The sequence below is a fragment of the Artibeus jamaicensis genome, unplaced genomic scaffold (assembly GCF_021234435.1).
Source record: "Artibeus jamaicensis isolate MK-2021 breed Jamaican fruit bat unplaced genomic scaffold, CSHL_Jam_final contig_797, whole genome shotgun sequence".
NCBI classification, from domain to species: Eukaryota; Metazoa; Chordata; class Mammalia; order Chiroptera; family Phyllostomidae; genus Artibeus; species Artibeus jamaicensis.
The window spans coordinates 7,565,632-7,591,311 of NW_026521977.1; the positions used below are offsets into that span (position 1 = coordinate 7,565,632).

Genomic DNA, 25,680 nt, shown 5'->3' on the forward strand with positions numbered 1-25,680 from the left:
GTCCACCCCCAAGCTGACCTTGGGCAGATAGCCGCTTCCCCGGCCTTTCACTGCAACCTACAATATCCAGGAAACTTCTGGGGAACCTGGCTGAACTGAAGACAGCCGAGGAGGGGAAGGGGCAATTTCCACCCCGCAGTCAGATACGAAGGCAGGCAGAAAAGCTAATGACAGGCAGCTAAGGGAAGGCTTGCTTTCAGCATCCCCACCGGCCTGGCCGCATGGCCTCATGGGCACCCACACACGAGCACACATCTCCACTCCGGTCACTGCCATCCCCTCGAAGGAAGTGAAGCTGGCCACGTGGACTTTCCCAGAGTTGTCCCCACCTGGAGGGTCCCTGGTCAACCAGCACCTTCTCAGACGGCCCCGTCTTACCTCAGGTAGCAGGCGCCGTCTCCTGGGGGCTGAGCCACGCTTCCTGCCTCGCTGCCCTGCAGCTGGAGCGCTCTCGCCGGGTCTGAGCCGGGGGCCTCTCACGCTCTCTGCACACTGGCCTTTGGGCCATGCTTCTTATAGAAGAGGCTACACCTCCTTCCTTCTGGAGCTGGAGGGAACAGTGAGAGTCTGACAGAGGACTGTGTGCGAGACCAACGGGAAGAAAACCACTGACATGTTTTCACTGAGAAAATGTCCATCAACAGCCACCTTATGTGGAGGGGCCTGTGCCCTGTGCCTTTTCTTTTTCCCTTTTTGCACTCAGTCCTGGAAGAAGCCCCCTGCCCACAAGCCCTTTTCCTCAGTTACGGACATATCATCAAGCAATGCTTAAAACAGGAGAGCATTTTTTTTTTTTTACTTTAAAATTCAAAAAGAAATCAGTAGCTAAAAAAGCAGCAGGCAGCAGTGTCCTCTGTTCAAAACGCCTTGGAATCTGGCTTCCCCAGTTTAAATAGTTGGAAAGTCACTCTAAACCTCGGGTGCTCTTCTTGGCACGAGAGAAAAACTGCCGTAACAGCGGACTTGGAAATACACACGTCCCTGAACTCGGCTGGCCTCCCGCCTTCTGTTTTGAGCCCACATCACCCGTCAAAATGAATTAAATACAAATCCAGTCTGCAATGGTCCGTCACTGACCCACCTCACTGGAGTGAGCCAGCGGCGTGTGGGCTGGAAAGAGGCCTGTGGAGCCCCTCCTGCTATCTAGGATTGCAGTCTGCCTGCCAGACCAGCCCCCTATGGAGTCCACAGCCAGGGGGTTCCTGCATGGGGATGGGGGTGCTGGGGGGGCACCTTGAGCAGATGCGGAGGCCCTGGGAGCACAGGCCTTCTTCCCCCCGGGCCCCCGAAGTCAGTCCAGGGGCGAGGAACTGTCATCAGCTTTTCACAGGTGAACACAAGCAGGTTCAGAGTTAACAGCGGGGGTTTTCCAAGGAAATGGGAGAAAAACCAACACAGGCCACTTGTGAGAATATAGCCAGCAAGAAGCAGGAAGGGTACCAGGTTAATATTTTAATCTGTACATCACATTTTTTTGCAAACCATTACACTTTTATTTAAATTAATGTTTTCTTGCAAAATATTCATTTCATTTTTCCAACAAAATCTTATAAAGGCAAAAATAAAATCTTATTTTGGCAAATGTCATGAAGTTGATACTGGCAGCATATGGAGTTAGTTAAAAATAGACAGCAACTTCTAAATATATTCAAGATTTTTTTTTTTTCTGACCATAGTCAAAGACAAAGTTTCATCTAAAGTGTGGCTCTGCCCGACGGAGCTTTTTTGTCGTCCTTGTTTTGTTTTCCTTTAAACATCGTTTTCCGTATGCAGAATGTCATGAGCTCATTGAATGAAAAGCCACAGACGCTGGGCCTGGCTTGGCCGCCCCCTCCTCATTTTGGGCTGGAAGTCGAGTCAAGGTCCTGCCGTCATGGCCCCACTGGCTGCCGACCATTGGGGCGGCGGGGCACACTGCTGGCCATCTTGCCACCAGATTGAGTCCCAGGACAGCTGACTTAAGTCCTCCAGGGGCAGGCGTCCAAGGCCTCAGGGCCCCTACTACAACCCAGCACGGAGTCAAGCAGGTTTAAGCAGATGCCACCCAGTGTGGAGTTTATTGCTTAGGATACAACAGAAGGTGTTTCCTCTCATCTTTCCTGTATTTCAGAGTGTATTTTTTAAATTAAAGCAAACTGCGTTTTTCTTTCTGAGAAGAGCCCTTCGCTGAGAACCTCGTGGGCAAGTTGGGAGCCAAAGCCCTTGAACACTGTTGCTGGGAAACCAAACCCAGGGGTCAAGGCACAGACTTGGGCTCCCCGGTGGTCCTGGCCGAGTTCCAGACTGCAGAGCCAGTCTTCGGCCCAGCCAGGGAGATCTCTGTGGCCACGGGACCCCTCTTCCCCTGGACCGCACGCCGACGACCCTAACGCTGGAGTCCACTGGAAGCACATTCTTAAATCCAACCTTCACCTGAGTGCGTCAGCTTGTGGACTGGCCTCCACTTATCCTGCCCTTCTCCACCCCCCACACCCACCAGTACCTGAATCTGCATGTGCAGCCCCAGATCCTGCATCCTCAGCTTTCCAGCCACTCAGCCCTTTCAGCCCTTGAGGTGAACATTATAAAATATATTCTGATTCTAAAATACAGTGTCAGTATTTTACACTGTGTATCAAAAGTGCGTTTGTCACATGTAAAAAGGAGTCTGAACTAACACAAGGCAGGGAGGAAGCCCAGGCCTGCAGGAGACACCTGCAGCCGGTGGGCTGCTCCCCACCCCAACCTGTGCCCCTGCTCAGCCAGAAGGGGTCTTGCTGGGGGAAGAGAAGTCAGTCTTCTCTTGGAGGAAGCTGGTTCCACTGGACCCCTGGCTCCAGACTCCTCCTCCGCACGCTGGGTCACGGGTCAGTCACTGCCTGGGCTGGCAAAAAGCACAGGAGACAGTGAGAAACTGGCAGGCCCCTGCCCTCATCTGGGGAGCAGGTAGGGGGCACGTTTAGCACACATGTGTGACATGGAATAGCAGACTGAGGACAGAGAAGCAGAGCAGAGGGCTGGGCAATGCGGCGGCGGCTGGGGGACTCTTGGCTTTCGGGACTCAGGGTGCTTGGCTCCACCCTCCCCCTACTGCTTCTCCGAAGTGCCCTGGACACACGCTGGCCTGCTCTGATAGAATGAGAGGCCTGATCCGAGAACTCCGGGGTTCAGTTCCGGCCCTGCCCTTCCTTCCTTCTCTGAGCACCGTGGGGTACCTCGGCCCCTGCAAGCCTTCTTTCGTAATCTGAAAACAGGGTGATCACACCCGCCTCCTGAGGAGGCTTCAGTGAGGTTAAGAGGAAATGCCGATACACCACCGAAGGCCTGTACCCCAGCCACAGGGGCACCAAAGCTGGAAGGAAGAGGACCTCTCCCTGCCTCCCCACGGCCTGGACTGTGTTACTGCGCTCAGATCGCCAGGAAGAACACGCACCCTGAGGTGGCCCAGCAGGTCTTTACAGCGGACCCAGCTGGAGCATTTCCCTGGGGTTCTCCATTCCTCCCGAGAGCCCAGCCCAAGAGGCCGACCTCTTCCTTCTGCCTCAGTCTGGCAGGGTCCTGCTGGCTCCGCTCTGGAGCTGGGGGAGCACCCGGGCTGGTGCACACCTGCCAAAAACCATGCCCCTACCCCCGCCGCCCCCGCCCCCATGCACACACTCCCTTTTCCAAATACCTGCAGCTCTGGGGGGTGGCCCACATAAGTCCATGGGTGCTGAAGGGGAGCGAAGGCTCTGAACTGGCACTGAAGGGGTCCAAACCCTGACTCTGACACTTACAGCTGCAACTCCTTGGGCAAGTCCCTCAAGGTCCCTGGGCTTCCATTCCTCATCGGTAAAATGGAGGTGAGTATCGACAGAGGGTTGTTGTGTGGATTGAAGAAGATGCTCAGCACAGTGGCTGGAGCATCGTAGGTACTCAGCCTTGTTAACCGTAAGTACACATAAAGGAAGAAGGGAATCCCCACGGGACAGAAGTGAGACGGAATGTCTGGGCACGGACTGCTGAGCCTTCTGGCCTGACTCCTCCCTGTCCAGGGGAGGCAACTGGGCTCAGAGGCCACCCACCAAAGACTGGACCAGACACCGAGCCTTCCGACTCCCGACTCCTGACGTAGGGCTGCTTCTCTCTAACCCACACGCCTCTCATCACCAAGGGCTCCTATGGCGAGGACTCAAGGGGTGGTGCTGGAACCTTCTGAACAAAGAGGGCCAATTTCACACAGTCCTGGGCCCAGAAGCTGCCCTTCCCTCCACCCTGAAGTGCTCAAATGACTGCAAGGGTGGTCCTCAGCTCTGCTCAGACCAGTTTTGTGGGACCTGCTGTGAGCCCCCATCCCCTCACTGGGCCCCAGTTTCCTTGTCTGTAAACTGAACTTTTTCCAGTCTTCCAGTTTTGTCATGTCTTTGGCCAAAGCCCAGAGTGGCCAAGATCTAACTCTTGTTTCCAAGTGTTCCCGGTATCCCCACCCCTGACCAGCTGGCCAGTCTGCACTGGTCCCTGCACGGGGCATTCTCCGGCCTGCAGGAAGGCAGGGGTGCAGAAGCAGGAGGGGGTGGAGGCTTGAATCTTACAGCCTCTGTTGTATTGGAGCCACCGAGGATGGAGTTCTCTAGAAGCATCCACCCCCCCCCCTTACTCGTCCAGGGTGGTCTCCCCAGCAGCCGCTTTGCAAAAGGAAGGAAGCGTCAGCAGGAGGCACGGCAATCACGTCAGCAGCAGGGGGCCGGGCGGGACATGCTCAGCGCTAGGCGAGGGGCGCGCCAGATGGAGGCTCTTACTTGAAAGGTGTTAGACAAAGGTGTAGTGGAGTCCGTTGCTTAAGGGGGGGTAGGGTGGCACCGTCCTGGAGGACAGGGGGGCTTTAGGCGGGAGGAGGGCCAGCTGCTGCGCTAGACGGGCACACAGGAACCAAGCGGTGCGTTAGGCTCCTCATCTGCCCCCACAGCACCAGACGCCCCACTCAGCAGGGCTGGGGTGGCACGGGCCCCACTGCCCACTACTCATGCCTGGGCTTGGGTGGGGGGGGCGGGCACGTCCACAGGGCCTGGCTGGGACTGACCTGCAGATCCCAGCTGTGTCTCTGAGGTGGGGAGAGGGAGCAAGAGGGACAAAAGGCTGCAGCAAAGGTGGCCACTCCACGGGAGGTGTGGGTGGCCCTGAGTGACCGGGTGTTAGTTAGATGTGGGGCCAGCTGGTGGTGAGGAAGCAGAGGTAGGGTGCAGGGTGGGTGGCGGTAGATCCACACAGCAAGCACAGGCTGGAGAGGAGGGCACTTGTGGTGGGGGCGTTCCCCCACTGGGACCCTCAACACAGGGAGGAGCTTGAAATTGCTGAGGTGGGTCACAGGAGGAGGGCCTGTGTGAGCCATCTACCAGCCCCCCTCCCTCCCACAGACAGCCACACGGACCAGCTCTCAGCTCACTCGGCATGTCCCGGAATGGGGTCAGGGCGGCAGGGGATGTATCAGGTACTCTGCGCAGGGTCAGAGCGCGAGGACAGAGAACAGGCTCCCACTGAGACCTTGGTCCCTCCCCTTGTCCTTGGTCACTCCTGTGGCTTCTCAAGGCACCACTAAAGCTCTGCTCCCCAGAGCAGATGCCCCAGAGCCAGTTTCCTCAGGGCCCTGCAGGCCCCACCTTGGCCACTTCTAGACCCTTTGGCCAGGGCTGGGGGACTGGTGGGGCCTGTGCTACCACTCCAGGCTCTACAACCACCCCCCTCCAGAAGGCCTAGAGCACCCCTGCCACGGCTGCACCCAGCCACACAGTGGCCTCCCGGTGGGGCACGCGGCAGCACTAGGTGAACCGTGAGCACACACACGGGCGGGGGGGTGGCGGCAGCACGGGGAGCGAGGAGTCTCTTTCCTGGCCCAGAGAGAAAGTCTCTTCACACACACACGCACCTGCAGGCACAGGCGCACACCCACCCTCCGTGGTGGTGTCTTTTCCCCACCGGTCAGCGAAGTCCTGCTTTCTGAGGCCACTCTAAGGTGAATAGTGGCTTTGATTTGGGGCACAAAGCAGGGGTCCGGAGCAGGGCCCCTGGGGAGGACTAGCAGGCCCCATTCTGCCTTGCCCCCGCAAGAACCCGCAGCTTTCCTGCCCCCTTCTCTATGAGGCTAGAAACCTTGGCTTCGGCGCCTTGGCTCTGGGTCCTGAAAAACCCATTCCTAACCCACAGTCTGTGGGAAAGCTGAAGAGCAGCATCATTCCCATGTTTAAGAATGAGCTAGAGAGCCCCGGTTGGTGTGGCTCAATGGATCGAGTACCAGCCCGCAAACCACAAGGCCACAGGTTCGGTTCCCAGTCAGGGCACATGCCTGTGTTGTGGCCAGGTCCTGGGTTGGGGGCGTGTGGGAGGCAACCAATCAATGTATCTCTCCCACAGTGATGTTTATCTCCCTCTCCTTCCCTCTCTCTGAAAGTAAATAAATAAAATGTTTAAAATAAAAAAGAATGAGCTAAGGGACCCCTCTCCTGGGCCTCTGTCCTCCGACACTCCTGAGCTCCAGGTCCCCCTCTACCCAGCCTGCCCTGCATCATCTTCTGAGCCCTGCAGTGCTCACGGTGCAACAGGACATACCGCCGGCCCTCGACTGCCACGCCTGACGCCTGGCATTCCTCGGACTCCCTGGCTGACTTGGCCAGACCCTGAGCCTCAAGGGGCGGCGAGCAGGTCCTGGCTTCCACGTCCTCACCTGCCACCTGCTTGCTGCGTTGGGAGGCCTCGGAGGCCAGGGCGTAGGAGATGTTGATGATGCGCTCCTGCTCCTGCAGCTGCGTGTCCAGGTCGGCCACACTGCTGCGGTCCTGGCCGGAGGTCGGCTGCAGGTTGCACATGCTGCGGGACGGCGAAGGCAGGCGGTGGCTCTCACTGCCCCGCCACCTGCGTCAGGCAAAGGGGTACCCTGGCCCAGGGGAATCTCATCCTTCTAGGGGCACTGATAAAAGCAGTGCACTTTCTCTCTAGACAAAGGTGTGCGTGCTTCTCCCCAGATACCCCCCAAACCAGAGCTCTGTTCTTCCTCAGGGGAATCACAGACTCAGGACGAGAGCTCCAGCGCTGGGCTCCGTTAAATCCAGACGTGGAATGGCTCTGAGAGGTAAACACCAGGTTTACCTTCTGAGGCTGTGGAAACTGAGGGGACAAGGCAGTCACTTCTGGGGGCCCTGTCCCAGCCTCCAGGGAGGTGGAAAAGGCCTCTGGCACCTCAGGACAAGGCAGGGCCCCCTGGCTCTGGTCTACGAGTCTGTGTGAGGAAACGCGAGCCCTAATGCTGGGAGCCCCAACTGTGCCCACTTCACCGCCATGCCTGGCTCTACTCCCCGCACTTGCCTGGGTTCTAGGACACAGGACAGGCCTTCATTTCAGCCTCCCTGGGTGACCTAGCCAAGCCTCCCCAGTGATCTGCTGGTGACAGGCTGAGTGCCAGCCTGCCCTTTCCAATGAGGAGGAAGCTGGTGAAACATGCACCCTGGCCAGCCTGGCACAGGGCCCGCTCAACCGAGGCCTAGCGAGCCATCAGGACGGGGCAGCAGGAGGGCTGACCTGGACCGGGCGAGGATGTTGCGGATCTTCTCGGCTTTGCGGTACCGTGCCTGCAGCTCCTCCAGGCTGGGCGGCTCCTCGGGATCCAGTTCCACGTAACGCTCAGGGATAGAGACCTTCTCTGGTTTAGACAGCTGAGGAGAGGACCAGGGGGCCCCGTTGGGGGTGGGCAGGTCAGATATTTGGTGAGGGTCCGGCTCCCACACCCCGTCCCCCACCACAAGGAAGCGCATGCTACCCACAGCGGTGGCAGCAGAGTCAGGGTCAGAACCCGGGCCTGGCTCCAAAACCGAGTTCTTTATACCACACCGAGCAGCCTCCTACAGGTGAGGGGTGGGAAGCAAGAAGCAAAACAACTGGACCAGAAGCCCTCAGGATAGAAATGATCATCCTTAGTGCACCCTTAATGTGATAGGGTCCCCGCCAGCCTCTCCAGCCACGTGGACCCACTATGTGGCCTCTCTCCCTGCACCTTCCTCTGCCTGGGACGCTCTTCTTTTGCTCCACTGACTCTGCTCATTATTCCAACCTCACTTCAAGAAGCCTTCCCTGAACCCTGCCCCTGTTACTCCCTCCTGTTGCCTCTCTCCTCACTGTCTGTTCAAGGACTGGGCACGTAGTAGGTCCTCAGCAAATACGACTTGGGTGGGTGATGGATGGATGGGTAGGTGCATGGAGGGATGGCTGAGTGGCCAGTGCTTTACGAAAGCTCCTCTGACCCAGACAGAGGGCAGCCACGCTTCTGTCTGTCTCTCTAGAAGAAAACTGCATGACCCCTGCCCACCGGTCTTTCACACGAACCCAGTAGCAACCTCAGTTTGGGAAATCCTGCCTGGGCGCAGGCAACTTCAGCACAGCCCAGGGAATTTTTTCCCTCCTTGAACTAAAACAACACATTAGAATGGCATTGGCTGAAGTGTCCAAAAACGAGCTAAATCCAATCCCAGGGCAAATCTGGACTTGAATTTAAGCCCATGCAGCCCTTTCATTCTGGGGAAAGATGGCAAGAAAGCTCTACTCTCTTGTTTCCAATGAGGGCAGATCCAGAGGAAGGAAGTAGATTACATTGTAGCAAGAGGGATTTAGGTTAGAGATAAAGGAGGCCTTTTCCCCTGGCTGTCAGGCCAATCAGGACACTATAAAACACACTTTCACTGCCAGTGTAGAAGCTTCTTTTGTGAATCTGAGAAAGCACAGACCTTTGGCTGTTTCGGGGGTGCCAAAGCAAAAGGTCTGAGGGCGGGGGACTCATGAACCCCTGGAGCCGCAGCCAACCCCAGAACTGACCCTGCAGAAGTGTTCATGTGCCCCCACACTGCTAAATCCACCCTGCACATGTGTGAGCATTTCCTCTCGTTCGATTTCAGGGCCGGCCTGTCCTCATGTACATGTTTTTGGGATATCTGCACGCTACTGTGATTCATTTAAGAGAGTTGTCATTCAGCAAATATTTATAGAGCACCTACTATGTGCTGGCCCAGTGTTTGGGAGACAAAAGTGAATCAAACAGCCATTAAACTCTAATCTAAAGAGCTTATGAATTACACAATAGAGGCCACAGGAGACCACCTATGTCCTGAATACTCTGCATCTGTCACCCTCTGACTCCCTTTCTCTTCTCCCAGGTAGAGCCGTTCCTGACGACGAGAGAGAGACCCAGGGGTTACCTGTTTTCCCAGGCTTGCCAGTCATGATGAATTTGAGCCACCAGAGGGTGCCAGAAGAACGCAGGCTAGAACTATGCAGGTCTCCGAGCCTCTGCAGCAGCTGGAAATTTCACCTGTGCTTTTTCCAACCTGCTCTTTCCCCCAAGTCTGATTGCCCAAGTTGGCCTGAGGAGCCGGTTGCAAAGCCAGTCCCGGGTTCTGCAAGCAACACTTCCTAACCATAACTACCGCCATCACATGCCTGTTACACGCCTGGCCCTGTGCTCATGGCCTTCTGATCACTGTTGATCCTCTGGGCAGCACCGGGAGTCAGTTCATCCTCATCACAGCTCACTCTACCATTGAGGAAACTGAGGCACAGAGATGTTCAATGCCTTGCCCCAAATTACAGACAGCTAGATTCGAACCCGCCATCAAAACCCTGGGCTCCTTTTATTGACTCAATCTACTATCCATCCTATTTCCTGGGCCAAACTGAAGCTGAGCCTTGTCTCCACTGAGGACAACAGTCCCGGGGCCGAGAGGGTGGGTCAGGCTGGGAGACCGAAGGCCACGCCTCCTGGGGGAGCAGGAAGGAAGCCCCTGCCCTCACCTCTCTGCTGATGTCCAAGTCATAGTCTTGCGGTTCCAGATCCAGCTCAGTGACAGGCATGGCCTGTACTTTCAACCAGCCATTCTCCTCGTCCTTTCTTTCCCCTTGCACGGCGCGGTCCAGCAACTGCAGGTCAAAGTCCTGCTCGCGCTTCCACTGGCAACAGAACAAGAGGGTTAAATGTAGCCACTTCCTGACTTCTGCGGGAGCCACGCCGGTCCCCTTCTGAATGGTCTTGCAGGCCCTGGGGTCCTTGGGAAAATGGGCCTGTGACCCATCAGGGAAGAGCTCTGTGACCAGGGGCCTCAGCCTCACCATCTCTACAATAAGGCAGCAGCTTTATGACACAGACAGTCCCTGGTGTATGCTGTGACTTTCTGAGTAAAGGAGAATGAGGCCTCTGTCCCCTTTTCTATGGCCTGACTCCAAGCTGCTCCTTTCTGATCGAGGTCCCCCGAGGGATCCAACATGCATCCCCAGGGCACAGGCTGAACAACCATGACTTTAGACTCACAATGGCCCCCGGGGATACAGGAGGATCTCGGGTCCAAAAGGGTGACCCCAAAACAACCTGCGAGAACTCTGGAGAAGGGATTTGCCCCTTCTGTTGCCCTCTATGACCCCTCGGTCATAGAGGGCTTTCTATTCAGGAGCCATATGTCCCAGCTCAGAAACAATGGAAGAAACAAGCCCTCTGAGACCCTGGTAAGCAAGTGGAATAGTCGAGAGCCTCTGTAATGGGTACTCCCAACAGGATCCACACAGGGGCGGGCCTACTGCACCCACAGCAGGACTGGGGAGGTCCAAGCAGGCACAGCTTGGGGCCAGTGAGGCAGATAAACTGCTGTGTGTCATGGCACCTATTTGGGGCAAAAGTTCAAGTTGGAAAAGAAACAAAACCATGTAAAACTGAAATGCTAATACTCATGCAACATTTTCAAGGTTGTAGCTCAGTATCAGCCTTTTAACAAGTATCTCCTCACAGGGGAAAGTCTAACTGGCCATTTTAAGATCAAGCACAACTGTGCGACTCCGAGGCAGCCCTCCTAATCAGCTGCCCGGCCCGCGCCCCAGGGGCCTTAGACTCTGAGCAGGTCCTGGGAGGAGGGACCAGGCTCAAAACCTCCCTTCTCTTGAGCAGAAGCCAGATGCCGCTCCAGCCCAGGCCACCTCCTCCCTCCCACCCCATGACCTCACAGAGCCCCAGGTGGTCGTGATTGCCTTTGATGACCCTTCAGGTCCCCCGCAAAGCCCCAGACCCACAGCCATTATCAGCACATTTCACCCATTCATGCACAAGCTCTCGGGACTGATTCCGAGCCAACAGAATCGCTCTTAGGTTTCCAATCACAGTATGAAAGGATTAGGCAGTTGACATCTCAGTGATGAAAAATTAATTTAATGATTCACAAGGAAAAAGCACATTTTTACATGCTCACATGTGCCCCAGATGGAGAGAGAAGCCCTCGTTTAAAGCCAGCCTGATTGTTCCCACAAACAGAAAAGGTTGCTAGGCTCTGCCGGGTGCCCTGGGGAAGAACCACGCCAATCCGTCGTCATTAAGCAACACGTTTATTGGCGCCGATACAGAGACTTACATCAAGTCTTTCCTTTTTTAAGAGAAAAATTACAAGGTATTCAAGTTACGACTTTTAGATAACCTTCCCACATTTGAGACACCCAGTTGTAAGAGGTCAGTGTCACCCCACATGGCATTTGGTGATAAAGTTTAAAAGTTACTGGCTTCGCAGCTTTTCAGGATGGGAGTGTCCCGGGCCTTGGCCCTCGGGTGTCTGAGCTAACAGCTGCAGAGAGACCCTCTGAAGACAGAACGTAGTATGTCTTGCTATCTGTTCAAGTTATTAAATACCAAAAACACAAACAGTTTTCCGTAAGGAATTGTGCGATGGAACTGAAGGAATTAAACCAAACCACGTTAGACCTGATAGAATTTATTCAAATGCACAACCTCTGAAGTCCGTGTCCACTGTCCAGATGTGAGACATGGACTTTGAGAAGTTCATCATGCCCAGACCTCTGCCAGTGACCACGGCCCTCAGGTGGCGGGTCGGCTCAGTCTTACGGGGCAGCTTTAGGGGTGAGTGGGTTACGAGAGAGTAGGCCTGCGTGAAGTAGGCAGCAGAAAGGAGAGCCACACACGGGAGTGCTCACTAGGCTACAGAGTCGAGAGCTGCTATTGCCTGCTAACAAAGAGCACAGGCCAGTTAGAGAATGTTCAATGCAAATTAGAAGCTTTTGTAAACACAATCAGGCAGGATTAGAGAGGCAATGAGCAGTAACACTAAAAGCAAAAGAGCTTGTGCAATGAATTAGGGAAAGAACCAGCTGGGCTAGAGAGGCCTTGGGAAAAGTCAAACGGGATGTATACAAAAGGAACCTAAGGCGACTGTGGGCAGGGCGCAGTGCCTGGGAGCACCACCAGGGGGCAGCACAAATTCCCTGGCTTTCCTGGGGCACCATGAGGCCAGTGAGCACCACTTGCGATGGGAAACCACAGCCCTGAGTTGGGGGACATGACCCTGTGCTCAGTTGCCCCACAGGGCATCTGCTTGGAAGTTTGGGAGGCTGGTGGGCTCGTACACCTCCTCATCAAATCATATCACCAACTTCCTCCTCCATCCTTGAATCCTCGAACCCTGTACATATTCCCAAGTCCTTGACTCAGCTGAGGGACTCCAAATGGCCACTAAGGTCTCTTTGAAGCTCGGCGCAGAGAACTGACTGGACACGTCCTCAGCCTTCCAGACCCCTGCAGTGACATCCTCACACTGGCTCTGCTCCCCAGTCACCCTCTGGCCCAGCCACCCATGAGGTGTGCTCTGAACCATCCAGGTCAACAGCCCGCTTTCTCAGGGCTGTGTTGTGCCTGTGTTTGGGGGACTCGGGGAAGCTCTGCTCCCTGTCCCAGCCCCGCCTGCTTGGACCCTCCTAACATACTGAGCCGAGATCTCCCGGGAGCGGGTGGCTGAGGTAGCGAGACGAGGGCAGACCCGTCCTCTCTCCTTGGCTCAGCGTCCTCTTGCGCTCCCGGACCAGGGCCTTCTGGTGCCGCTTCATGCGCTCCAGCTGCTCCTCCGCACTCATCTTGCTTCGCTGGTGGTCCCCTGAGTACAGGCGCTCCAAGGCACTCTTGGGTCTCTGAGGAGGAAGCAGGCAAGAGACAGAGCAGCTGGGCTGGAAGCACAGCAGGCAGCCATGCTGCCGGCTTCATGCCCGTTCTTTGTCTGTCTGCCCCCCACCTCTCTCTCTCTCTCTCTCTCTCTCTCACACACACACACACACACACACACACACACACACACACACGCTCTACCCAGTGGACTCCTCTCAGCCACAGAGAGCCACTTCCTCTATGCTAACTCATAGACATGATACCCCTGGCCCTCACAGGACCCCTGGGCAGCACCCCATTCTGCAGATGCAGACACTGAACCCCTGGCCTGCCCAGGCAGGCACACACACAGCCCGTGGTGGGGTCTGAATTCAGGGTTCAGACTTCCTGGGCTCCCTCCTCCCAGCCTGACACGCCGGGAAGAAAAACAGGAAGGGCTGCTCCTCGGGAAATGAAAAGGGCAGCGTGATGCCCCCTTGGTGGGGAGTGGGGAAGACGTCACTGAGCACACGGTGACAGGAACCCTGAGCTCAGGAGGGGCTGAGATCACCTCAGAGACCATCCCCAGGGCTCAAAGGATCGCCAGTCACCATGCACCTTGGAGCCCGTCCCTCTGTGCGTGAGGGAGCACCGAGCCCCTCGACAACTTCTCAAGGCCACTCACAGGGAAGGGCATCTTGCTGCTTTCGGCATTCAGACCCCTCCGGAGGGTGACGTAGGGAGCAATGGTGGACGACTGCTGGAGCCTTGATGTGGACCCTGAGAGCCCTTAGTGAGGAAAGAGAAATGCAGGAATATTTGTGGTGGGGTAGAGAGGCCACCAGCCCCTCCTTAATCATCTCCCACTGCTGTGAAGGGACCACAGGGGCTCAGCCTACAATCCACTCTTCTTCCTCCCTGGGGCCTGAAAGAGCAAGGCCCCGTGTAGAAGATGAGAGGCCAGCCCAGCGGTGCCCTCTCCCCCACTGGGGACGGCGTCCCTAAAGACCTGTGGACTCCCCTAGTCTTCCCTCATGAGCCGAAGGCCGGGGCTGCTGGGCAGACGGACAGGATGGAGTGGTGGGAGCACCGTCACCCGTCTCCTGACGGACTCGCGGGCATCCTGCACGGCCCTCTGGAGAGCCTGCCCGAGTGGAGGCTCCTGAGATGCCCCGGGGCAGAGTCAGCAACCCTGAGATTCCTCAGTACTCTGGTCACCGACCGGAGCACCGCCATGCCTGTCTAACCGGGTTGCAAATTCCACAACGCCTGGTTGACGGGATCCATGAGTAAAGATAGAGACAGAAGAAGGCACCATTCAGTGAGCACCTACTATGTCAGGCACTGTTAGAGTCTGTCTCACTGGCCCTACAAAGTAAGCGTTACTTGACCATTGTAGAGGCGCATAATCTAAGAGGTTAAGAGATTTGTCCACGGTCACATGGTAGGAGCATCGCTGACCCTGTGCTCCCCATGTCCGGGTCCTGCGGCTTTGAGGAGTCACCTCACCGTGGCTGGCTGGTGCCACAGACTGTGCTTTCTGCACAGGCAGCAGTTCTTGTCGGAGGTGGTTCGTAACATCTGGAACAGGGCATCCTGCTGACTGAGGACACCGTGAGGGTTTAGCACGTGGGCAAGAGAATGATAAGTGACCTACGGTGTCTAGAGAATCCCAAGCAACGAAGAACTGTCACCACTACTGCCACGGATAAGCACCTCTAGGCCATAATAAATGAAGGGGACAGGGCCTCGGGGCACTGTATACAGCTTTACTGTGGCCCCAGAGCCACACCCTGCAGGGACAAGTTCAAACCTAGACAGTGTGAGCTGGGAGTCACCCAACTTCGGAACCATGGCTGCATGGCCACCTGGCCAAAGTGGGAACAGCACTGGACCGTCCACCTCCAGCAGCAGACAGGAGAAACGAATGAGGGAGCATGAGGTTCCAGGAGGCCTCCCCTGATAAAGCGTTCTGGGGGAGGGGTCTGGCTACGGAGAAATGGGGTACAGTGAGCCTAAGGGCCTAAGTCTGTTCCCATCCCGGTCTTGAAGAGTGAAGGGAGGGCAGTGAGAAGGCCCAACTGAAGAGAAAAGTGGGCTTGTTTAAAGAAAGGACTCATTGAGTCTTAGAGTGACACAGAGGTCACAGTCCCCTGAAGGCCCCAGACAGCCACGCGGACCCTGGAACCCAACACCACAGGCTGTGGCGTGTGGTGGCTCTGGGGCCCGGACACTGGGACTGGATTCTGCTTCTATCAGTCATTAGCTAATTAGCAAGTTCCTTAATTTCTCTGAGTTTTCTTATCTCTGAAACAGAGATATAATAGCACTTTCCTCATTGGGTTACTATGAATATTAACTAAGTGATTATGCAGTGCTTAATGTGACAGACACAGTGCCCAACTTTACGGTACCTGCTGTTACCTTACTTCCAGAACAGCTGCGAGAAGGAGAAAGAGAACCAGGATGTGGGCCAGAGAAAGGAGGGGCGGGCCCTCCCCGGAGCCCTTGACAGCCCAGGGCTCAGGCAGAAGGGTGCAAGGTACCGAGTGAGGGCTGGGGAGCAGTGGTTGGTAGTACAGGGGTCCCCAGAAAGCACCCCTGGAGAGTGCTGCCTTACCTCTGCCTGGCAGCGTCTGGTACCCGCTGTCAGAGCCTACAAGCCCCAGGGAAGGCTGGGCCGCGTCCCCACTGAAAGTCGTCAGCTCAGGCTCACTAACATAGGACCGGAGCTCCACCTGTGGGCACAGTCGGGGGCTGTCGCACCTGCCCAGCACCGTGCCACCGTCCCTCTGCCCGTTCACGGCCAGCGACCCTGGGTCCTCCCTGCTCACCCTCGGGTCCCCGTTCACACACTGCCCCTGCTCCCGGTCTCGCTTCCTCTCGTCCGACTGCCGCTTGAGGCCCCTCACTGAGGTGTGCCGGATGATGGTGGCCTCCCTGGGCAGAGGCGGCACGGCCGGGGGCTGGTCCTCGGGGCTGTAGAGCTCAGGGAGTGGGGGCCTCGGAGGCGCCTCGTCCTCCTGTGCAGAAAAAGGAACAGAACCAGTGCCCAGTGAGAGGGAGTGGGAAGGACTCGAGGGGCCCCCCACCGTGGTGGCCCAGAGCGTCGGAACAGGCCGCCTCGGGCCTGCCGAGCAGGACCACTTCCGCCCAAAGATGCCAACATTTCCCCTGGCTGAGCTGTGAAGAATGTGATACCTCGGCTCCAAATCCATTTTTCTTTGGATTCATACATTTTCCATCTTTCAAGGGGTTGCCTATATGTACAGTGTCCCCAGATCCAGGACTCAGGTCTCCTGGCTCTGTTCTCTTACTCCACTTGCTTGCAATGCACGGTTCGAGGAGCAGGCCAGCAGCTCTGCACTCACTGGTAAGTCTGTGACAGCGCCCCCACCCCAGGCCTCAGCCCCGCTCCAAGGTGCTCAGACTGCACCACCCCCTGTCCCTGCAGGTCCCCGGATGCTAGAGAGCTAAGCCAGGACATTCTACCTCCTCCTGCCCCCTCCATCAGAAATGTGAACAGTTACAAAGTATCCTCTTTGCCGACCTGGGGGCAGAACAGGCCATCAGAATGGGTGACTCACTGCCTGCCTCACCACCCACTCCCTGGGGACGATGGATGCCACTATTTTCCTCAAACCCCGCTCCACCCCAACCCTTGTGGGTCCCCAACACTCGGAGGGCTGTGGCTTCTCTACAGATCAGCAGCCTGGCTCCCGGCCTCCACAGACGCCTACTCCTGGGACTAAAGGCCATTGAGACTCCTTCCTCCTAGACTCCCTCTTTCTTAGTCTCATTTTGCTTTGTTTTTCAGAATTCTGCCAGTTCAGGAAAGGGTGCTGCAAGCTTGCCTTGCAAGGGTTTATCAGCATTCTTCTTCCGTAACACATTTCTTCACTGTGTGAGAGTCATCCCCCCAGGCTCCCTGGCAAGGTCTCGGAATCACCCATTTCTAAAAAGCGCCCCAGAAAGATAAATGCGGAACATCGATTGCCCTTGATTGAAGGCAACAGAATGTCTGGAGGCAGAGGGCGGAAGAGAGACATTTTATTATGTTTTAAAGTCTCTTTTGATTTTGTGCCCTTTGAGAGTATTATCTAATAAAAACGTAAATGACATTAAATTCAAGAAACTAAGCCAAATGAAACTGAAAGAACTGTAGCTACATGTACCGATGTGGATGAACCTCAGAAGCCTCAAATGTTGAAGATGCAAGATACAAAAGAATAAACACAGTGTTGAATTTAGACCAAAACTAAAGTATTGAGACATGCAACCTTACGTAGCGACACTTAAAAAAAGAAAAGGCAAGGAAAGTACCCAAAGTCCAGACGGCAGGCACCGCCGGCAGAAAGAGCCTCACCCTGGAAAGGGACCCACAGGCCCGAGGGCCTCTGGTTGCTGCAAAGCTCTTTTTCTTGATCTGGGTGTTGGTGTAACATGGGTGGTCTCCTTATTATTATTTGTTAAATTATATATTCCTGCTCTATGTCAATTTTAGGAAATAATTACTTCACAAATATAAAATAAGCAAACAGTAATAAAAATGGTGAAACTGGTGAATATATATGACTTACTAGAGGAGGGGGGAGGGGACCCCCACCGTGACCCTGACCCTGACCCCACTCAAAAAGCCCCGCCCCCGAGCCCCAGAGGGCCCAGCTGTAAAGAGCCGCCTCTGTGATGTCTATTCAAGGCCGCGTGTTGTGCACAGGGGGAAACTGCTGTGATGTCTTATGCAAGGTCACTCAGACCGGACCCCCTGTGTTCTCCAGCCAGCGCTGGCCGGGCCTTGGAGACATGAGCTACCATGTACCTGACCACACCTTCTGTTTCCTTGAAGTCCCCTGTTGTCCCAGACTCTGCCAAGGGCCTGGCCCCTTTCCATGCCAAGCAAGCCAAGGGACTGGCCCAGGCAACCACAAGCACCACTAATCTAGCCTGGGGACCTGGGATGAATGTTCAGTTAAGATGACAGATGGCACCGAGGATGGTCAGGAGATGTGGATTGAATCTACTAATACGGAGACCTTGAGCAAATTTTAACACCTTTGGGCCTCAGTTCCCTTGTCTGTGAAATGGGGATCCTGACCTTCCTGTCTATACTCCACGAGGTTATTTCGAGGATCAGATATCCTACAACCCAGCAGAGTGCGCACCTGAGGTGAAGATAAGGATACTCTTCTGGTAGGTGAGCTCACTGCCTGCAGGCAAGTGCAGCTGCAGGTTTGCAAGGAGCAGCCACACACCTCCTCTCTGCACGGTACAGATCACAAGTCCCACCTACCCATCTCAGTCACTTCCTTTGCTGGACCTGTTTTCCCCACTGCACAATGGGAGGGTTGGGCTGGATTATCTCGAGGGCCCTTCTAATTCTGGAGTCTGAGGTCCGATGGCAGGCCTCCACTCCTAACGTTCGTGACTCAGCACTCTGGCTGGTTCTATCTCCCCGTGTTTCCCTAAAAACTTCTCTCCGAAGAGAGCTGACCAGAAGACAGAGAGTGACAGTCACCTGCCAGAGAGGAAAAGGCGACGTCCAGCTCCTGGTCGTCATACTTACAACTTTGGGCTTCGTCTTGGTTGGTGACTGAACAGGAGACATCACCTTCCTCAGCTGGGGTGGGTGAGGTCGGTACGGCAAGTAGGTTTGCAGCTGGGGGAAGAGTCGAACCTCCAGCGGGGTCCGCACGGGGCTGGTGGGCGGGCTGGGCTGCGGGGGCGGTTTGCTCTCCAAAGTGGAGAGGGAAGGCACAGGCGGGTGAGGAAACAAAGGCACCGTTTTTCTCTCTGAGGGGCAGAGGGAAACAAAGGATGGATTGGAACAAAGAACCACTTCCTGGGAGGAGTGACTGACAGCACCTGGGCCCGACCCCCACCTCCAGGGTCATGCCCCCGTCCCGCGTGCTGGCCTGGAGGCAGATGCCGCTCACCCGGGTTCTTGACCGAGTCCACCAGGATTCTGAAGTTCTCTTTATTCGCACTCAGGCCTGCAATGACATCTTCGATCCTCCAGAGATCCTTCTGTATCTGCGACTTCTCCTAAGGAAGACCAGGCGGTGGTTCGTTTCCTTCTTAGCTCCTTATGAGAGGGTCCTTCTCAGGACTTGGGCTGTCGTGTCAGACAGGGCCCCTCACCCTGGGAAGGCAGCATGTCCTCGGGAAACCCCACCGGGGCTACAGCCAAGCCTGCTCCCCAGCTTCGTTCGGAAGCACAGACTTGGAAGATGCCCTGGGCCCAGGAGAGAGATTTCTGAGCAGCCCCCACCAGTCCGCCTTGCCTAGCTCCACCTAATTTAAAAACAGACTGCCTTAAACACTGCATGATTCCCCTCCATGCGGCGTCTACAGGAGTCACATTCGGAGACAGAGAGCAGAGGTGGGGGCCGGGGCTGCAGAGCGGGGAGGAAGGGGGGGTGCTGTTCCATGGGAACAGAACTCCAGTCCTGCAGATAAAACCGTTTGTGGAGATGGGTGCACAGCAGTGCAAAGACACTGAACACCACCGTCTACCTGCAAATGGCTAGGGTGGTAAATTTAATGCTATGTGTATTTTACCACAGTTTTAGAAAACAGACTGTCGTAGGCAACCATGGCAGAAGGGAAGAGAAGGCAAGGACCAGAGGTTACATCTTCCCTAGACTATAAAGAGCAGCTTTCAAAATCTTGGGATTTGAAGTTTAGTCCAGAGTACAGTGGGCCATGAGAATTACTTGGTAGTAAAAAGGAATGCGGTACTGATGAATAGTATTCCATGGATGGACCTTGGAAATAGTGTGTTATGTGAAAGATGCCAGATGCAAAAGGCCACATATTGTATGATTCCATGTATATGAAATGTGCAGAATAGGTAAACCCCTAAAGACAGAAAGTAGGTCAGTGGTTGGCTAGAGCAGGAGTGGGAGTTGAGGGTGGGGAGGGACTATGAACAGGTACAAGGTTTCTTTGGAGAAAACTGCACATGTTAACAGGGAATTAGATGATGAAGCTGCTATTTTACAAAGCTCTGGGGAAGAGCCAGGCTACAGGGCCACACGCACTCTGACAATCACACCTGAAACTGGCCAGGACGAGGCCCCGGGGAGACCTAAGCAGGGTCTGCCATGATTAAGGGACCCCAGGCATCTTTTAATAGACTTGTTTAAACATCAAATAGAGTATTCTTTCCATTTTTAAATCACCATGGGGGAGGACAGAAAGTGTCACATCCACATCTCCCCTCAGGGCACTGGCCACCCACAGACAGGAGGGGCCTCACATGCTTGGGGACCTGTCTGACTCTGCAACCTGACTGGGTGTTCTGCCAGCGCCGCCCCCCGGGGCAGGCTCTCAGCAGATGCTCAGTACACATCTGTTGAATGACTAAAGGACCAATCACTTAAGAGTCCCTGATCCAATAATGTCCAACAGCCGTGATGTCCGAGGCCTCCCTCCTAATGGGGCTCCGACTCCCAATCTCCCCCCACGGTTAAAACACCAAGTCACATCCTCAGGGCTGAGAAGCAAATGACGGACTTGATGCTCAGCTCCTCACGAAGCACAGCTGTCCCAAAACAGACATGTTTCTGAGCCCAGAGAGTGTGTACAAGCTACAGGCTGAACTCTGGAGCTGGGGTTCCCAAGCAGAGCGCTGGGAGCAGGTGAAGCTGCGAGCAGGTGAAGGAGGGGCAGGGCGTTAAAAGCAACTCTCCCTCTCTTTCGGCAGCCTGTTCACACACTTCCACCTGCCAGTTCACAACCCCACCCAACTCTGTCTTCCCGCCACCCCATGTGTAAGAGAAGGGTGGTGAAATTTCACAACTTAATGACAAGGTGGAGGAAGTTTTCGGGGAGCAAGGCAGGGGGTTCCATGCCTGTATCCCCACCCCAGGCTGAGCAGGAAGGCTCCTGGGTACTACATTCAGTGAAGGCTGGAACGTTGTCCCGAAGTACAACGTTCAAGTACAACGTACAACAGGTAGCCTCACTCATCACTGCCCCTCACAGTCACCTACATGTCCTTTTATTCTCTGGCTTCCCCGCACAGGTGGCCATGAAAATCTTCGTAAATAGAGCCACTCGTCTCTAATGAATTTTCTCCCAGCCAAGCCTGGCTACAGGGGGGCGCACTTCCAGGCCCCTTACTGAGAAAGGGCGCGTGGGGCTGCAAGAGTGAGTCACTCGGGACTCTAACAGCTCGCCCGGCCTGGAGTCACCCCAAAGAAGTCAGCCCACAGCCAGCGTGAAGAAGGGCTTTGTGGGCTTCCCAGGCTGTGGTGGCATTCAGGGAAAGTGTCAGCCCTGCCACCGAGCGAGGTGCCAATCAAGCAGCGGGGCCCGGGCTTCAAACTGGCCTTTGCTTTACTGACTGACTAGCGGGTCCATGAAAAGACCTGTACATTAAACCCATTTGCTTTTTGGATGGGGAAAAACAGTTTCTGGGCCTGCTGTATATAAAACCACCTGAAGTAAGTAAGGCACAGTAGAAATATGAATGGCCAGTAATTACATGAAAAGGGGTTCAATCTACTAGTAACTAAGTAAATGCAAATTAAAACAAGATGTCCTTTTCCAGCAGGTAGACTGGCAAAAACAAAACACTGATAACATCAAGTGCTGGCGAGGACGTGGGTAGGCAGGTCCAGTGCTCCCATTCCCTGTGTGTGTGGGGGGGGCAACGAGCACAGCCTGTTAGATGGTGGTCGGGCAGTGCCCACCCCCACGGAAGAGGCACCGTCCTTTGAGCCTGCCAGGTCCACTCCGGGCACCTGTCTTGGATAAATGCTCATAACTGGGCTGGAAAAGGTGGTAATGCAGATGCTCACTGAGGCACCTTTCATACAAGCAAACCGCGCTGCAAGCGACACTGCATGTCCGTCAGAAGATATCCACACTACAGAGTGAAGAGCTGATTTAATTTCACTTACTCAGACCAGACATTTCCTGTCTTTTCCATCTCACAGCACACATAAAAACTAATAACTAAAATTCTGTGGCACGTGAAAAAAGATGCTTCTTACTGATCTGACAAAAATAAACACAGGTATAATTCTGATTCATTCACACCAGATGGCTATTGTTGTGTTGGCTGTTGTCATTTTTTTATTTGACGATCTAAGGGAAAGAGGTCGGTGGTCCCGATGAAACAGCATTGCGTGTTTTAAAAATTCTTGCAGCACACGGGTTGAAAACTGCTCACTTAGACCAGCGGTGTCCAGGACAACTTTCTGGGATTCCGGGAATCTCCTCCCGCCTGTACTGTCGTAACCCCCAGCCTCACGTGGCTCCTGAGCAGCTGAAATGACTCTAGTGTGACTGAGGAATACATTTTTAACGGGAGTTAATTTTGATTAATTTGAGTTTAAGTTTAAATAGCCACCGTATCAGGCAGCATAAACTTGAGTATTTTTCCAAGAAAGATTTCTACAACGTTAAGGTTATAACAAAAAAGTGAGTTATTGGGCCCTGGCTGGTGTATCTCAGTGGATTGAGCACAGGTCTGTGAACCAAAGGATCATGGTTCGATTCCCAGTCAGGGCACCAGTCAGGGCACATGACTGGATTGCAGGCCACTTCCCAGCAGGGGCCAGTTCCCAGCAGGGGACGCACGAGAAGCAACCATACATTGATATTTCTCTCCCTCTCTCCTTCCCTTCTAAAGATAAATAAATAATTTTTTTTTTAAAGCAACCAATTGCCCTGGCTGGTGTGGCTCAGTGGATTGACCAACAGCCTAAGAACCACGGGGTCACAGGTATGATTCCCAGTAGGGGCACATGCCTGGGTTTCGGGCCAGGTCCCCAGCTGAGGGGTGTGCAGAGGCAACCATGTATTGATGTTTCTCTCCTTTCTCCCTCCCTTACCCTCTCTCTAAAAAGAAGTAAATAAAATCCCTTAAAAAAAGTGAGTCATTGAACAAGGTATAAGATAGATTCCTCCGTAAACACACTTAGCTGCCACCCCAAATGCATTCTGTAGTCCCATGTGTGTGCATATTTGGAAACGTGAAGAAAGTGATGGGGGGGGTGCAACGCTGCAAACAGCTGGCCCTCATTACACTGGGGAGGGCGGTGGTCCGGGGCAGAAAGGGGAAGGCGGGAAAGGGAGCTTCTGTTTATTTTTTTGTTTTTGCTTCTCATTGTTCGGCCTTTTCAAAGAGATGTATTCGTGTGTTATTTGTAGAATCAAAAACATAAGGGACAAACAGCTAAAAAAACCCTACTGCTAAAATTAATCTGGCTCACTCAAGTCCAGGAAGATACATATAACAGGAAAGGACAGTGTGAGAAACTAGTAATGAGAAATAATCATTTGAAAGACTTGGTCAATATTCACCTACTATTTCGAACCACTAGGCTAAGTGCTACAGATACAAAAAAGAATAGGGAAACGCTAGTCAGCTTGGATGAGGGGAAGTTATAGGGAAAACCAGCAGCTGTGGGAGACAGACAAGTCCTGGGAGCTGAGCAGGCCAGCCGGGAGCCACAGGCACAAGTCCCCAAGTGGCCCTGGACCGGCTCTCGGGGACCAGCTCCGAATGCTGAGAGGGGGGGAAAGCAGGGCCTGGGAGAAGCCTCCCAGTCAGAATTTCCATCCCTTTTTGGGGTAAGGCTGACGTCAGCAGTCGACACATTCATTAAATCACTTGAATGAGGAGCCTTGGCTGGAAGTAGTTCGCCATTTAGCAGGCCGAGCCCCAAAGCTGGCCCAGCATCCTGTCTCCCTACAAAAAGCCTCAGTTAATGCTCACTGAACTCAAATAAGTCGAATGCCTGTCAGGGCCCTGGACAGGGAGCTAGAGATCTGAAGTTGGGTTTGAAAGCAGGTGATTTTCCATTTTTAAAACATTGAGGGTTGGGGCTAGAGCTTGGCTGGGGACCACGGTGAGCAAACAGTGGGCATCTGGAGGACCCAACTGGGAGAAGAAAAACCACGCAGAGCCTTTTCTCCCTCACCTGAGGGGGCAGAGGCCAATGTCAGCAGGGCAGTGTGGTTTCTAAGGGTGGCGGAAGCAGGGCGCTAAGGCTGCCTTTCCTGAGTGGGGCAGGGGCCACAGTGATGGGTATCTCCTAGCCTGGCTTCCAGAAATGCTAATGACTGCCCGGAGACCAGAGGCACCTCCTGGAGTCACACTAGCTCCTCAGGTGAAGGCTGGATATCATCTAGTTTCAGGACCCTGAGGAAGGAAGGGGGCGGGGCTCCCTCCTGCTGTCTGAGTCAGTAACTAGGAGGCCAAGATGGGCCAAGAACTAAGAAATACTGATCATGCTCAAGTCTCTATAAGGGTCTTAAGGTTGGTATCTGTCTTCTCTTGAGGCTATTTTCCCAAATGTAAAACCCTCACAAAAGTGCCACAGAGTTTGTCTAAGAGCAGAAAGACAGGGACTGGGGGCAGAGATTCCCGGGAAGAGTCTGGGTCCCCCTGGAGGGAGAGAAGGCCCTGGGAGGGGCTCCCAAGAAATCAGAACTCAGGCGGGATGAAGGGCCCTGGAGTCACCTGGAAAAAAAAGGCCCTTCTGTGGCGCTCCTGCAGGGTCTGCTTCAGCTGCTCCACATCGCTCTCCAGCTTCAGGTACTCATTCCAGGCGTTCTCCATCTCCTGTTGGCCAAGGAGACACTTCCAGTTCTTTTGTCCCCACCCCCAGAAGCCCCTTGCGCAGCCCAGCCAGGGGGAGAGGGAAGGGGAGCCCCATAGGTCTCCTCGGGCCTGTCTGGTGAGAGAGGGACATGGGCTGTCTTCTCATGCACGCTCTGACCCCAGCCTCTGCACTGTCCTGTCGTACTTATATCGTTGGGGACACTGTGGTTCTCAGCCCTGGTAGCAACGGCCTGCCCCACATCAGATGAACAAATAAAGTGGAGATGCTGACATTGCAGAATTATCTGCATACAGATCAGGAAAAAACCTTATGGGCTTCTCTGAGAAATCTGGTGCCCTGAATGTCACTGTAGCCACCCAGGAGTTGCTAATGGACAGGACCCTAAGGCAGCCCTGGACATGCCACCCCTGAACAAGGTAAGCTACTGCCAGGAGGCAGCCTGCTGCCCCAAGACTCTTGCCCCCCCCTCAAATCAATTGTAGTAGGAGAGATGAGAAGAGCAGCCCCCGCCCAGCCCACCCTGAGGGGAAGTGTCTGCACCCTCCCCACCCTCTACGCACAGTGGACTCTCTGGAGAGCTCTGCCCGGATGTGGACGAGGTCCTCCTGCAGCAACCTCTGCTGGTAGGCGATCTTCTCCAGGTGCTGCGGCTGGTCTCGGTACTGCTCCATCTGCCGGTGCAGCACCTCCAGCACGGACTCCAGCTGGTCCTACGCCGGGTGAGGGGCAAAGTGCAGGACGGTCACGGGACAGTCCCTGGAGGCCTCCCATACCACGCCAGGGGTTAAACCTCGACCGAAGGGGCAAGTGTCCATCTGGGGCCTGACAGGGTTTCTGGGTCCAGCTCTGACTCTGCTCATTGGGTGGCCTGGGGCGAGTTACCCAATAGCTCTGTGCCTCAGTTTCCTCATTTACAAAATGGGTGCAAGGCTTCTGGCTCCTTATGGGATAAACAGTGAGGATAAATCTGAGTCAATGGAAAACTCTTTTAAGTTCTTTGGAACAAAGGACATGTAATAAACTTTCAGTGTCACAAATATAACACCTGGTTAAACTGCAATAAAGAGCCCTAACTGGTGTGGCTCAATGGGTTGGGCATCACCTCACAACAGAAAGGTCGCAGGTTTGATTCCCCAGTCAGGGCACATGCCCGGGTAACATGCTGGGTCTCCGGTCGGGCCCCCAGTAGCGGGCATGGGAGAG

General features: G+C 54.6%; 1 protein-coding gene across 11 annotated transcripts in view; it reads right to left on the bottom strand.

Moving 5' to 3' along the window:
* Window positions 1-1,317: 1,317 nt before the first annotated feature.
* PLEKHA7 (pleckstrin homology domain containing A7) overlaps window positions 1,318-25,680 on the bottom strand; it is a 208,471-nt gene continuing 184,108 nt past the window's right edge. For 3 of the 11 annotated variants that reach the window (XM_053673020.1, XM_037150583.2, XM_037150591.2), the window contains 13 exons: window positions 25,038-25,187; window positions 24,375-24,476; window positions 18,832-18,940; window positions 18,462-18,688; window positions 15,733-15,921; window positions 15,519-15,636; window positions 13,584-13,687; window positions 12,745-12,945; window positions 9,787-9,942; window positions 7,528-7,661; window positions 6,677-6,864; window positions 4,758-4,868; window positions 1,318-2,863 (listed from right to left, as the gene is read on the bottom strand). In XM_053673020.1, coding sequence (XP_053528995.1) covers window positions 4,768-4,868; window positions 6,677-6,864; window positions 7,528-7,661; window positions 9,787-9,942; window positions 12,745-12,945; window positions 13,584-13,687; window positions 15,519-15,636; window positions 15,733-15,921; window positions 18,462-18,688; window positions 18,832-18,940; window positions 24,375-24,476; window positions 25,038-25,187 — 1,779 coding nt within the window. In that variant the 3' untranslated portion in view covers window positions 1,318-2,863; window positions 4,758-4,767. Of the gene's footprint in view, window positions 2,864-4,757; window positions 4,869-6,676; window positions 6,865-7,527; window positions 7,662-9,786; window positions 9,943-12,744; window positions 12,946-13,583; window positions 13,688-15,518; window positions 15,637-15,732; window positions 15,922-18,461; window positions 18,689-18,831; window positions 18,941-24,374; window positions 24,477-25,037; window positions 25,188-25,680 lie in introns of those variants that run through there. The other 8 variants (XM_037150595.2, XM_037150592.2, XM_037150593.2 and 5 more) reach the window with 6 other exon arrangements.